At 47.2% G+C, this 15,254-nt stretch overlaps 1 protein-coding gene across 1 annotated transcript in view; it reads left to right on the top strand.

Annotated features, from left to right (window-relative positions):
- Positions 1–346: 346 nt before the first annotated feature.
- LOC142046278 (uncharacterized) overlaps positions 347–15,254 on the top strand; it is a 117,403-nt gene continuing 102,495 nt past the window's right edge. The window contains exons 1-5 of the mRNA XM_075062101.1: positions 347–365; positions 6,710–6,805; positions 8,464–8,547; positions 9,664–9,753; positions 10,724–10,867. Of these exons, the coding sequence (XP_074918202.1) occupies positions 347–365; positions 6,710–6,805; positions 8,464–8,547; positions 9,664–9,753; positions 10,724–10,867 (433 nt within the window). The remainder of the gene's footprint in view (positions 366–6,709; positions 6,806–8,463; positions 8,548–9,663; positions 9,754–10,723; positions 10,868–15,254) is intronic.

Genomic DNA, 15,254 nt, shown 5'->3' with positions numbered 1-15,254 from the left:
ACACACACACATCTCTCTCTCTCTCTTTCTCTGTTTTTTCTAATCCTGGAGACGCTGGTCAGGGCCAGGCTCTAGGTTGTTTTTGTCTCCCCCCGCATCCCTGCCGCTCCAGACCTGGACTCTCCCCTCTGACCCACACCCCCCTGCCATCCCAGCTCTGGCTTCCCCGCCACCTGCCCCCCTGCCACAGCCCTGATCTCTTCCACAACACACGTGTGCTGCCCCAGGCTCTGGACCTTGCTCCCTCCCCACTGCACCCGCTGCCCTCCGGCCCCACCGCCCTTGCAAGCCTCTTGCGCCCCGCACCACCTGCACCCTTTCCTTCACCGCTTGCAAGCCTGGTGTCATGGTAATCGCTCGCCCAGGTGGGTCATTCACAGGATTTTGGATGTGCACAGAACACAGCAGGTTTGGTTCACCTATGGTTAAGAGCTGCAGTAAAGTGGAACAATTTTCAGCTTTGTGATTGGAGGATATCTGGATGCATATTGATTTGGAGAAATGAATTAACAGCTGCCATAATTGAGCATGAGCACTCGTGAATTTTGAGGTGGTTCAAATTGGAAGCAGGTGCTAGATTTCCTTTCTGAATATATGTGACAGACCAGGGCAGTGGGTACAGGAGTCTGGTCCTTTGGTATCCAGGAGTGGCAGGCTTCCGCTTACTTCAGAGGACCCCCCCCAGCCTAAGGGGAGGATCCACAGGTCTGGACACCAATAATCTGTGGACACTAATGAAAGAACAGGATTGGGAGTGAAGTCAATAGGCTAAACGAAGGGAACCTGTTGGGGACCAAGCAGAGAACCCCAGCAACGCACTGCTCCTCGAAGCATCAAAGGAGCACAGGAGTCTTGGTAGAGGGAATATACTGGTCACTGTGAGTAGTTTTCTGTTCCCTGGGTGACCAGAGCAGGGCTGCACGAGATAATCAGGAACCTGCTAGAACCAATTAAGGCAGACATGCTGATTAGATCACTGCAGCCAATCACAGGCAGGCTAATCAGAGCACCTGGGTTTAGAAAAGAGCTCATTCCAGTTCAGGCGGGAGGAGCCAGAGGAGAGGAAGTGCGTGTGAGAAGTGGGAGCAAGAGGCACAAGAGCTGAGAGTGAGAGGTTGTGTTGCTGGAGGACTAAGGAGTACAAGCGTTATCAGACACCAGGAGGAAGGTCCTGTGGTGAAGATAAAAAGGTGTTTGGAGGAGGCCATGGGAAGTAGCCAGGGAGTTTCAGCTGTTGTGCAGCTGTTACAAGAGACACTATAGACACTGCAATCCACAGGGCCCTGGGCTGGAACCCGCAGTAGAGGGGGCCAGGGATTCCCCTCAAAACCTCCAATCCTGATCGAGACACAGGAGGAGGTTGATCCAGACTCGTGGGGAAGATCACTTGAGTGAGCAATCTGCAATTAAGCGCAGGACCCACCAAGGTAGAGAGAAACTTTGTCACAATTAGCTAAATCTGGAAAGAGAAAGTCAATTTCTGCTTTCATGGCTCAGAAGTGGAATCTCCTTATGTGCTGTAAAGTTGCCCAGGTCCAGAGCCTCCCTCCTTACTTTTATTTTAATTCTAGTGGACATCCACATATCTGCCTTGCTAGGCTCTATCTCCTTCTAGCTTGCTTTAGACCATCAGACCAGGATGATGAGAGTGGAAAGTCTTTCTTCCAGGCAACTAGCAGAAGTTACTAGAATCGCAGGCCCTGGTTCTCATTGGAGACTTTAATCACCCTGATATCCTGATAGAGCAATACAGGGTGCACAGACAATCCAGGAGTTTCTGGAAATGTAGGGACAATTCCTGGTGCAAGTGCTGGGAAACCAACTTAGGGCAGAGCTCTTCAGACCTGCTGCTCCCAAACGGAAGAAATTAGTAGGGAAGCAAAAGTGATGGAACCTGGGAGGCAGTGACCATGAGGATGGTCAAGTTCAGGATCCTGACACAAGGAAGAAAGTAGAGCAGCAGAATATGGACCCTGGACTTCAGAAAAGCAGACTTGACTCCTCAGGGACTGATGGGCAGGATGCTCTAGGAGATAATGAGGGAGGAAGGGTCCAGGAGAGCTGAATTTTTAAAGAATCTTATTGAGGTTGTGGAAAAACATCCCGAGTGTTAGAAAAGATAGTAAATTATGGCAGGTGCCAGCTTGGCTTAACAGTGAAATCCTTGCTAATCTTAACACAAAAAGAAGCTACAAGAAGTGGAAAGATTGGACAAATGACCAGGGATAGTATAAAAATTGCTCAGGCCATGCAGGAACAAATCAGGATGGGCCAAATCCACTTGAGTTGCAGTAGCAAGAGATGTTAAGAGTAACAAGAAGGTTTCTTCAGGTATGTAGCAACAAGAAGAAAAGTCAAGGAAAGTGGGCCCTTTACTGAATGAGGGAGGCCACTAGTGAAGAGGATGTGGAAAAAAGCTAATGTACTCAATGCTCTTTTTGCCTCTGTCTTCGCACACAAGGTCAGCTCCCAGACTGCTGCACTGGGCAGCACGTATGGTTGAAAGATGACCAGCCCTTCTGTGGCGAGAGAAGTGGTTGGGCTATTTAGAAAACTGGAGAGCACAAGTCCATGGGCCGGATGCACTGCATCCGAGAGTGCTAAAGGAGTTGGTGGATGTGACTGCAGAGCCATGAGCATTATCTTTGAAAACTCATGGTGAACGGGGAGATCCGGTATGACTGGAAAAAGGCTACTGTAGTGCCCATCTTTAAAAGGGAAGAACGAGGATCTGGGGAATTACAGGCCAGTCAGCCTCACCTCATCCTGGAAAAATATGGACAGGTCCTCAGGAATCAATTCTGAAGCACTTAGAGGGAGGAAAGTGATTAGGAACAGTCAGCCTGGATTCACAAGGTAAGTCATGCCTGACTAACCTAATTGCCTTCTATGAGGATTATACTGGGTACTGAGGATGAGGGGAAGGCAGTGGATTCCTTAACTTTAGCAAAGCTTTTGTACGGTCTCCCACAGTATCTTGCACCAAGTTAAAAAGTATGGGTGGATGAATGGACTATAAGGTGTGTAGAAGCTGGCTAGATCGTCAGAGCTCAACGGGGGTATGATCAATGACTCCATCAAGGCAAAGTGCCCCCAGGATCCTGGTGGGCCAGTTTTGTTCAATATCTAATTAATGATCTGAAGGATGGCGTGGATGCATTCTCAGCAAGTTGCAATGACACTAAAGCAGGGAGGAGTGGTATGATATACTGGGAGATAGAATAGGATACAGAGGGACCTAGACAAATAGAGGATGGACCAAAGAAACCTGATGAGATTCAACAAGATAAGTGCAGAGTCCTGCACTTAGGAACGAAGAATCCCATTCTTTGTTACAGCTAAGGACCGAATGGCTAGGAAGCAGTTCTGCAGAAAGCTAGGGTTACAGTCGGATTGAAGCTGGATATGAGGCTACAGTGTGCCCTTGTGCCAAGGAGGCTAATGGCATTTTGGCTTATGAGTGGCCATTGAGCAGCAGATCAGGGTATGTGTTATTCCCCTCTATTCGACTTTCGTGAGGCCTCACATCTGAGATACTGTGTCCAGTTATGCCCCCACACTACAAAGGATGTGAAAATTGGAAGAGTCCAAGCGCAGGGCAACAAAAATGATTAGGAGCTGGAGCAATGACTTATGAGGAGAGGCTGAGGGAACTGGGTTGTTCGTCTGCAGAAGAGAGAATGAGGCGGGGTTGTAGCTGCATTAAACACCTGAAAGGGGTTCCAAAGGAATAGATCTGGACTGTTCTCAGTGGTACCTGATGAAGAACAAGGAGTAATGGTCTGAAGTTACAGTGGGGACGGTTTAGATTGGATTTAGGAAAAATTTTTCACTCAGAGAGTGGTGAAGCACTGGAATGTGTTACCTAGGGAGGTGGTGGAATCTATTCCTTAGAGATGTTTAAGGTCAGGCTTGACAAAAGCCCTGTGCTGGGATTGATTAGTGGAATTCTCCTGCTTGTTGAGCAGGGGGTTGGACTAGATGACCCTCCTGAGGTCCCTCTCCACCCTTCATATTCTATTATCTATGATTCAGATAGAGAGTGCACTATCCATTTAGTCTCAACCATTCCTTCTTTGGGGACTTGCAAGGTGAGGTCACACAAGCTATCCCTAATTCGTCTGCGGCGATGTCTCTCTGGAAATGGAGATATCGGGCGAGCTTTACTCGCCCTGTGGACCTACTTTGTTCCCCATTCACAGTGCACATCGCACTTCTAGCAGTCAGCTCTTCCATTCACTAGCAAGCATGTAGCATGAGTTTTAGCTACCATACATCCCCCTCCCTTTCTGGTTGTAGGATCCAGGAGAAAAAGAAATGCTGGAAAGTAGGTTCTTTTCTGTGCCTGATGGGGCTGGGCTTCTATAAGGGGGAGCTTGGGCTGCTTGTCCATCTGTTTGATAGTTTGGCCAAGGGAATTGTGGGAAGTTGTATTTCAAGGCACCAGGAAAGCAAGCACCTGCTTGGGGCAGCCCATTTGCAGGTGCGGCAGCTGGCAGGGATCCAGCCTGGGAGCTGAGAACCAACAGGGGGCTCTGGGAGCTGTAGTTCCTTGGTTAGCTCCCTGCCTATAGAGTCAGCCCTGGAGCAGGGAAAGAACTACATTTCCCAGCATTCCCTTGGCCACTACCAACTAGAAAGGAAGGAGAGGGACCTCACGCGACAGCCTGCTGTGAGTGCTGTAAATGGCAGGGAGACCATATTTTAACATTCAAAAAATAGGACATTCCAGGGGGAGGGAAGCCCCACCCTGCCACCATCTACTCCCTCTGACTGCTCCCCACAGAAACCCCAACCCATCCAACTCTCCTTCCGCTCCCTGTCCCCTGATCGCCCCCTCCCTGGACCCCTGCCCCTAAATGCCCCCCAGGACCCCACCCCATATCTAAGCGCTGCTGGTCCTTATCCCCAACTTCCACCCTAGGACCCCATTCCCTACCTGTCCCCTGAAAAACCCCTGGGACTCCCATGCCTATCCAACTGCTGCCTGTCCCCTGACTGCCCCCCCGAACCTCCACCCCATCCAGTCCCCCTTCTTCCTGTTCCTTGACTGCCCCTCTGAACCCCCCCATCCTTTCTCCAACCCAAAGCGGGGAGCCCAAGGCTGGAGCAGCAGTGGGGTGGGCGGAGGGCACTGGTGGAGGGGAAAGGGGGAAGCCCAGTGCTGGAGTGGCAGGGGGTGAGGGGTGGGGAGAGCCCAGGGCTGGGACGGGGGGCAGCCAAATTTTTTTTTGATTCGGGCAGCAAAAAACCTAGAGCCGGCCCTTCAGGGAGCTAACCAAGGAACTACAGCTCCCAGAGTCCCCTGTTGTTTCTCAGCTCCCAGGCTGGATCCCTGCCAGCTGCCGCCCCTGAAAATGGGCTGCCCCTAGCAGCTGCTTGCTTTGCTGGTGCCTAGAGCCACTCCTGCCTGGGTTTGCAGTATCTACCACAAGAATGGATTCTGAATATCACAAGGAGAGACATCATGAAAAAGGGACCTAGGGAAATTGGAAATATTGTCAGGAAAAAAAAAAGTATATAAAAATCGAGCTCTGGTAAATAGTTGTGAAGAGAGTGATCCAGTAGAAGAGACAATCTGAGGACGGAGAAATGCTGGAAAGGAGCATTATAATGTATTATGCTCAAACCTAGCACTTGTAGGGGATTTTACATTTACAGCATACTACACAAACATTAGCTACCAGCTCCTTGGCAAGAAGATGGAGAATGGGATTGCCATCAACATATATGTAACATTAACAACTTTCCAGTAAGACAATGCCTATAATCGGATCTCATGCTTCAGGGCTTCAGCCGGTCACACGCAGGAGTCAGGAAGGAATTCTGGGAAGCCCACATATTTGTGTTTTGTTTCTTGTCCTCCTCTGAAGCATCAGACATTAGCTACAAATGGAGATGTGACACTGGGTGGGCTGGACAGGTCCTCTGAGGTGCTATAGAGAAACCTCTTTCTAAGATATCTGGCAGGTTTGTCTTTTCCACATGCTCAGGGTCAAACCAATTGTCAGATTTGGGGTCAGGAAGGAATTTTCCCCCAGGTCAGATTGTCAAAAAGGGACCTTAGGGGATTTTCATTTTTCTCTGAGCCATGGAGCATGGATCACCTGCCAGGATTATCTAGGCATCTCTCACCTAGTCAGTTCCCTGCCATTGCAGGGGCCTGGGACATTGGTGGTACCTTATTCCCTACTGCTTTCTGCCTGTGGCACACAAGAGCTTATTCTGCTGAGGACTGAAATGCTTTTGTCTAAGTGCATCTTTGGGCTCAAACCTAGGGGTATCTGGGTGAAATGCAGTGGCCTGTGTTATACAGGAGATCAGAGTAGATGTTCTAATGGTCCCGTCTGGCCTTAAACTCTATGGGGAAAAAAGTGTTATCATCATTTTGCAGATAAAAACCAGTGTGGGGGAAGAATTATTTAAGCTGCTCCAAAGGGGAATAGCCCGGAATACTGGGATGAGATTAAAAAAGGAACATTTAAGATGAATGTGATGAAGTTTCCTGACAGCAAACTAGCCCTGTGAACCATCATCAAAGGGCTGTTGTGGAAAGAAACCATGTCCCCTGGCTCATTTCAATTCCAGCACTGGGAATGTGCTGTAGCTTAAGGCTCGCACTGGGCCCAGGGGGAGGGGCTGAATGATCCATAGTGTTTCTCATGTCTGGTTTCAATGACCCTATGCAAACCCTGCCCTTTGTTTTCAGGCTCCAGAAGACCCTTGGATCCCTTCTCTGAGGCTCTGTACGAGGAGATTGATTATAACCTGATGAGAGAGAAGCAGGAGATGTTCAGTCACTCAGGTCTGTATGTCTCACTCTTAACAAAAACAATGCAGAGTACTTGTAACACCTTAGAAACTAATAAATTTATTTGAGCATAAGCTTTCGTGGGCTAAAACCCACTTCATCAGATGCCCAAATAAATTTGTTAGTCCCTAAGGTGCCACAAGTACTCCTGTTCTTTTTGCTGATACAGACTAACATGGCTACCACTCTGAAAACTGTCACTCTTAACAAGGAGCAGCTAGCTAATGCCCTTTCCCTCTGAGGCCCTGGCCCAGGGTTAAATCACTGCAGCGTCAGCCCTTGAGCTTCTCATTGGCGCTGGACACAAGTCTTCATTACAAAATGTTTGGTGAAAATGCGGCTTCAGATACACCAAAACCTTTCACAAATTCCTGTCAATTTCACCCAATTGTTCCAAATAAGCACAGAACAATTCATTACATTTCAGCATTTTCTAAAGAAAACATTTTGGTTTTTTTTCAATCCGATGGTATTTTTCCATTAGAAATTTCCTGTAATTTTCTCTATAAAAACAAACAAACAAAAATTAACTAATGTCCAAAAGAACACCAAATGGTTTCATTGAACATTAAACTATTTATCTTACTTTTCAATTTGGCAAAAATTACCAAAAAAAAAGTGTCATTTTTGGCTCAACACAAAACAATGTTGTTGGGTTGGGTTGGTTTTTTGTTTTGTTTGGTTTTTTGCATCCCCATCCCCAATGGCTGAGAACCAAACCATCTGTTTGTTTATTTGTTTGTTTGTTTTTTGCCAAGCTCTAGCTGTGAGAGCTGGGTCTGTGGTGAGACCCGCAGTTACTCATGTAGACAGAGGTAGATGGGCTTCCTTCCCACCATACACTGAATGTCCCTGTTCTAGGGGCAGTTAATGTCACTCTGCCTGTCCTGCAGCCTTGGAGTGTAACCAGTGAGGGGTCAGGAAAGTGACTGTCTAGGGCCAGGCTAAACTATCGTTTGAAAATTTTCTGGAGCTTTCGAGCAGGGAATGTTCTGTGCCCCCCTCCCACCACAGCCACCGGTTTGGTGGGTCGGCTTCTTCCTGCCCCGGAGCAGAGAGATCAGCCCAGGAGAGCCACATGACTTTGAGTCACGGCCCTTTTATTCTTTCTGCCATTTTGTCTCAATGTCTGATGGGAACATCCTACCCAAGGGCTGTGCTGTAGTGGGGCTCTGGGAACATGCTCACGGCATCCCCCAGCACCACTGACAAAATGGTTACAGTGAATCACAGACTCTCCTCTGGACCTGTCTTGGCCTAATCTGGAAACACTGTGGAGAGCTGATCGACTGATTCATGGGGGAGGTGGGTATTTACCCTTAAGAAGGAGGAGTCCCCTCTGTGGCTGAGGAGGCCAGGACCATTGTGGAACTTCCCTGGACCAGCAGCCAGAGACGTGCCCTTCACTCACCCCAGTATATTTCAGATCAGATTGTATCATCCCCTCAGTCACATTTACCACAGTAACATGGAGATTTCTCTTGGGGAGTCTGTGTCAGCCTCTCCCCGCTCAGAGTCGCTGTGAGTCACCATCTCCTGCAGAGGAAGGAATAGACTGAGACCAGAAATCCTGCTCCAAGCCCTGGTTGTGTCCCCAGTCCCACAGTCCTGCTGTTCTCATTGTGATGAATTTCTGATTCTTGTTTCTCCAGTCTCCTATTCAGATGACTCAGTGGCAAAGCTGCAGTATTACACCGGGGACAGCGAGGGGGAAAATGATCCTGGATCAGAACAAGGTAATGGGGGAGGGGCAGACTCAAGCTGAGAGACTCAAATCTGAGCAGGGAACAGAATTTCTATGACACTTTCTGCAACCGCAGCCATTTCCCCTCACATGGTTCCCATTTTACACAGTCGGGTCTAATCCCATTGAACAGGATTTCTGTCAGAATCTCAGGATGGAAACATGTGACCATCTCCTAAGCCCACACCCCTCGGAGTGGCTCCCAGTGACCTCTCCAGGTGAGGAGCTGGAGGAGACGGGTCAGTCTCTTTGGGTGGAAGGCGTCAGTGTCCAGCAGGGCTCCCCTCTCATCCCTGAGAGAGAGAGCAGGAAGGTTGTCCTATGTTATATTCACAGATGGGCTCAGCCCAAATCACTGATCCGAACCCACCAGAACTTTAGGGAAGGGGGATTTGCAGATTCTGACCCCAGTTCTGGATCTCAGTTTTGGGACTGGCACCTGTCACTACAATAGGTTGAAGCAAAACCCTGGATCTGAACATCCTGGCCTGGGCCCATCTCTAATTGTAAACGAGGCGGCATTTCTACCCCAGCTGCTCTCAAGGGAGTCCATGATTTGGGCCCTTTGGGAGTTTAGCTTGTGGCTGGGGAGGAGACACTGAGCAGATGAACCAGTTCTGCTGAGAAGCTGGAACCCTGCCAAGCTGAGCCCTGGGCTGCCTGAGAGGCTAGTGGAGAGCAGGAGCTCACAAAGGATCAGGCCAGTGACCTCCCAGCGGGAGCTTTAATTCCTGCAGAGGGGAGGTTCCCCCTCCCCAGGATAACAGGAAAATTCAAACCTGTCTGCAGAGATCACCTGGATTCACACAGGCCAGCTCTGGCCTGGCCAGGGCTGTGTCTCAACCTGTTATCTCAGCACAAGCCCAGATCCTGCTCCCACTGAAACACATAAAAGAGCTGTTGTTGAATTCTGCAGGGATAGGATTGGCCACTAGTTATTTCTGCGACTCCTGTTTTACTGTCATTCTCTGACTTGTGCCTTCTCACTATGGGCCCCCTGCGACTTCCCCTCTCATATGCCATGATACACAGCTCTATTTATAAGGGCCACCTGCGCTGAAGAGATGCTGCTGGTGCCAGGGGCTGAGTGTGGTGTTTACTGTTCCAGAGGGAGTTTCCTGGAGAGGGTCTCAGTTTGATTACGATAATGTGGAGGAGCCTGCCTTGAACGATGTGCCCCAGACTCCAGATAGCCGAGGTGAGCAGTGAATCTGCCTCCTGGAAGCACCATCATCCTGTTGAAAAACTAACTGTATTTCCCAGTAGAGACAATAATGGTTTGTTAAGAAAGCCACAAAGTTCACTCACCAGTATTGTCTATTGGTGTAACAATGGGGGAGCTGAGCAGGTGGATTACAAGAGCTGTGTGGAGGCCCAGGGGTAGGGAAGCGTGTGAGATCCTAGGTCATGAGAGAGGCCCATTGCAGGAACGGAAGGAGCAGTTCACTCAGGAGCTGCCCAGGCGGTACTTGGCTCAGGTCACTGACCTGTGACTGTCACTGCCATGAGCACTAGGGTTACTCACTATTTGTAAACATAATGCACCAAAGCAGAGACCTTTACATAGCGGCAATGTTCCCTGCCAGCCGTTCCTGGCATGCAACTATGGCAGCTTCTATACATCTGTGTCAGACATGCTGTGACAGGGGGATGGATGGGACAGAGATTTTACACCCAAGGGCCCATGTCCCACCTTATTAGCTGGCTCAGCTCCCAGTGGTGTCCGTACATTCAAGACTGATGGCAGTTTATGGGGTAAACTTTATCAGGAGAAAGGATTGAAAAGACATATTAAAATAATGTCCAGTTTAGGAAGCCAGGAACAAACTCTAGACAATTCCAAGTCATTTACATTTGTAACCAAATGGTTTGTGGAGCAATACCTCTGGACTAGATCCTCGTCACCTCTTTCTAGAACTCCCCCTTCACCTCGTCATCTGGGAGCTCTAGGATCCACTCAACCAGCTACTGAAATGTATCAGATCAATGTGATCTGTAAAACCCCTCAATGTGAGGGTTCCATGGGGGGCTCCTCTTACCACCCTGTGGGTGGAAGTTAAGTGCTAAGAAATCCCCAGGGACCAGTGAGGCTGGTGCATCTGAAGCTTGTAGTTTATTTCTACCTTCACTGTGAATATTCTCTTAATTACTTCACATCTTCACGTCAGATGCCCCTGCCATGCCTGGAGATGTCCCAGGGGATGGTTATGATGATGCCAGAGAATTGTCTGACACTGAAGGTGACCTTGCTTTGAGGCAGAATGATGAGGAAGACACTGGGGCGAATGACAGGGACAGGGATTCACAGACAGGTGAGTGGAGAACTGTTTGCACTTCACACTGTCTCTGCAGAATGGGAGGGCTGGAAATGTGGCTACGCAGCGAGGGAACAGCCCTGGCCAACCCAACGCTTGTGAGACAAACTCTCCTTCTCTCATCTCTCCATTCCCTCAAAGCAGAGGCTTCAGTTCCTGCCATGGGAAGAGGAACAGCAGAGTCCCTCCTGTGTGGTACTTCATGGTCAAACTATCAAGATACCTAGGATCTTTCTGCCTCTAGGTTCCAATCCTTATGTGGCTGCCACACCCTGGATGTGCTCGATTCCCACCAGTTCACTGTGTGTGTATCTTTTGGGCAGAATCCTAAACACCAAAGTCCTGTTACTGCTGCACCAGTGTTAAAGAGCCCATGACACGTCCTGTAAAATCTGGGATGGGCTTTGCCCATTGTCCTTAGGCCATATTTCCTCCTCTCTTCCCCATTGTGCTCCATGAGCAGAGACACCTCACGCGCCGCCAGAGAAGATCAATGCTGATGAATGCATTGATTATACTTGATAAGAAGATAATATGCTAAGTCCAATTGCCGGGCCAGATGTGAGTTATAATTACTCCTTAACTAGCCGGCTACCTTGAACATGTTAGTGCTGGGTTTTGTACCATGCAGTGATCAAGTAGTCAGCTGGCACTGGCACTTTACCTGGTCTGGAAACCAAAGATTTACTCTCCAGACTATGTATAGAGATGATGAGATAGAACTTGTCATAGACCGAGGCCTGATTTGAGTGGTAGTAGGGTTGGTGTATTTATCCACTTAATTTAATTTTATTTATTAATTTTAATTAATTCAATATTGAATACAAATATTTGATATTAATAGTGTGGGTTTGGCTCACCAATATAGATTTGATCAGAAGATAAAGTTCATCCTGCAACTCAGGCTTAACAGCATTTTAAAAGGAACTTCGGGCTATATGACAGGAACTTTCACTGAGACAGATATAGTCATAAAGACACTTTATGTAACTCAATGAAATATAAAGCAATGTTATAACGTTCAATTAGACAAAGTTACAATAGCACAGTTCTTTAAAGAATTATTTTGACAATACTTCTGTTATATAGCTCACTCTGTGTGTGCAGCCAGCACCTTGAGCTTTTGCACCACCTCTGACAGAGGGGAGTATTTATAGATCTTCTCGCGTTCTGGTTTACACTATCATGCTAAATGCTTCTCTAGGGTAGAATTGAAGCAGAAGGAAAATTAGGATCCTCTTTTACTTACAGTTTGAAAAAAATATAGTACGCCTATATTAGTTAATAGCCTTCGTAGAGGTTGCATCGATACGGAGTGAGGGTGGAGGAGATGAAGAGTAGACGAGCAGCAGATAGTGGTGTATCGCCTCCCTGATGGTGAGCTGTCTCACCTTTTTACAGAGCATTGTGTCGATAATCCTCTTCCTGTGCCCCAATTTCATCTTCCCCACGAAACCTGTTAGGGTACACTGCCTCACAAGTTAACATTTATGTGCCATGAATGACAGGTATGTACGCATTTGTGTGTACTTGTTAGATGTTGTGGCAAAAACCCCTTTTTCCCCCTTTCCTGGTATTGGTTCAGTTAAAGGTCTCCAGACATCTGCGTAGTATTTGTCTTGTTATCACTTTCTGAGTAAGGGTCACAATGTGCTGAGTTTGCCTTAGCGGCCATACAGGATGTTTGACCTGTAGTTTTTTTGCATTACAGCTGTTGCATTAAATCTATAAGCCTATACATCAGTACTAATTTATCAAAAGACTTTTTATACAGACCAACAGAATTATCTCAGGGCTCCAGACCCAAGACTGAGGGGGAATATTCCCATCTCGTACTGTAGAACAGGTCTCAGACTGGGCAGCACAGATATAATTCCTAGGGCGGCTTGAGAGCCAGAGGGAGCGGTGGCTCCTGTCTGTCCCAGTTTTAAAGGCAGCTGTCGTAACAGGACAGTTAAGGGTTAAATCTTCTTTTATTCTAAAGGTTAAGAGCTCACATAACCTAGTGACACCTGACCAAAAGGACCAATGAAAAGATAGATATAAAAAAAGGAGGAGGGGAAATCAGTCTTTGGCTGTTCAGTAAGTTGTGCCATGTGGAAAGATCAGGATTCCACCAGCTAACATTTCTTAAAAGTAGTGGAGTATTAGAGAATTGGCGAAGAAGTCTCTTACAGAGAAGGTTATAGGAACTTGGGATGGAGATATTGGGGGAAGAGGAACTCCCAATGGTTCCTTTCCCTGTTATATTTTAAATCATTTGGTGTGGCAGAGGAGTACAGGTTTTACCTAAGCTGTAAATAGCTTAGGATTATCTCATGCAGGTCCCCACATCTTACACTAAGTTCAGAGTGGGGTGACACCTTGAACAGCGCACTGCCACCAGGCAGCAGCGCAGAAGTAAAGGAATGTTATGGTCTGGGTGTTGCTGCTGTTTAACGTTTGTCTCTGCTGCTGGCAGCAGTGCTGCCTTTGAGCTGGGTGCTGGAGAGTTATATGCTTTATATGGTCTTTTTGACTCAGTCGCCTACTGCTTTTCCTATTTAGTGAGAGTTGCATGTTGATTTTTTTTAAAATTGGTACATGTACTTGTGCGGCGGGAGAGGAGGTGTCAGCTACTCTAGGATACATGAAAGGGGCCACAATCAAATAATTTGAGAACCACTGCTATTAGTGCACTCCACGTTGCTCTGCAGCTGCACATAACCATGAATGGATCACTGACTGTATGTGTCTCCCTTGGTGTTTTCAGGGTTGAGTCGGCACTTGCTAAGGAGTGAAGTTGTCTCTGGGATGGAGAAGGAAATCCATCCCTGCCTCCTGGAGACACAGGTTATTGATGATGTGGGACATGGTGACTGTGGGTGGTTCCTAATTTCTTAACAATTTGATGGACAAATAACCCATGATGAGAAATGCTTCAACCTCTTTCTCTCAAAATTATGCCCAGAGAAAGTCACTGTCCTGGTTGATAGCAAAGCAGGTGTGTTATAGATTTGTGTGAAAGTCTGCTAGGAATTATAAGAGCGAGTGGGAAAAGGTTCAAAAGCTTTCTTTGTATAATTTTCCATTGTTTGGAAGGGGTGGAACTTTCCTGCTTTTTCATGTCTATAATTTCTTCAGCTTGACTTTGTGCCTTTTTCATATTAAATCCTTTCTGAAAGTCTTCCCCTTAGTGGATGTTTTTCTTGCCAAATGAAAAACACAGGGAGAGGCTGAGATTAAACAAACCAAGAAACAAGGGAAGGCCACCTCTGGGTATGGCCGGCTGTTTGATAGCAGGCTGGCTTTACACATCAGGCATGTGGTAAACGTGAGAAACCGGGTAGAGACATTCTGAGATGAGCAACATGGTTGTTCCTGAAGCGAATTCAGATTTGAAACTTTCATTCAATCCAAGGAGATAAATGGGAAATTCTCCCTGAGTAATTCACACCTGAAACTGAACAAACTGTGAAAAGATTTCCCAATTAGCAATAAATGCAGAGGATGAATATTTCTGCTAGGACTAGAACTGAATTCTATAGAAAATAATGACAAGAAGAGAGTTAATAAAAATCTGGGTTTCCACTAAATCAATAAGGCTACAACAAGTAAAAAGTCACTGAGTTGTTACTTAAAACCCCAGTAAAAATGATCATGTTCACACAGTGGCATGGTTATTTCCATGAAAATCTACAAATATAGTTTAAAATTGATGCTGAGCTGAGAACTGACAAGTGGAGAAGCCAGAAATGTTCTCTTGATGAACCCTCAGTGAAATCAGTACCTGAACACACACAGAATACATCACTATTTCTCAGAAATGTCTGTCTTTCCTTTATCGCAAATCCTGCATTCAGTTGGGTCAGTTCATCTGTAGAAGGATAGATTGGAAATAGAAATGGTGAGAGAAGGTGCTTCCAATCACCTGCACTCAGCAGGGCCAGGAGTCATATAAAGAGACAGAAATGCACCAATTTGCTTTTAAAAGGAAAAAATAAAAAGACATTAGGAAGATGTGTAATAGGATGTACTGACCCTTGGAGACTGAGGAGGGAAATCACAGGGGCTGTGCTATCCTGTTCCCAGGGTTGTGTCCTCCAGACAGATTTGTGGGACAAAGGAAATGACCACAGAGAGAGGAAGTGGGCCAATTGTGGGTGTTTGTGCTTTGGCAGGGAACCCAGGCTGCTGACGCTGCCTATGGCCTGGGATTGGAGCCTTATAGAGGGAGTGGATGAAGGCTCCTCTCTTCTTTCAGGCTAAAGGAATCCTGGCAAATGTTCCTGGCATTGGCCAGTCCTTCCAGGGGGGGTCACGTCATTCACAGGCAGAAAGAGGAGGAGAACTCCCCCCAGAATGACACATCTGTCCCTGTTTCCTCACTTTCTTTTTTAAATTC

The sequence above is a fragment of the Chelonoidis abingdonii genome, chromosome 1 (genome assembly GCF_003597395.2).
Source record: "Chelonoidis abingdonii isolate Lonesome George chromosome 1, CheloAbing_2.0, whole genome shotgun sequence".
Taxonomy (NCBI): Eukaryota; Metazoa; Chordata; order Testudines; family Testudinidae; genus Chelonoidis; species Chelonoidis abingdonii.
Note: the sequence above shows the minus strand (reverse complement) of the source record. Positions and strands in the feature narration are given on the sequence as shown.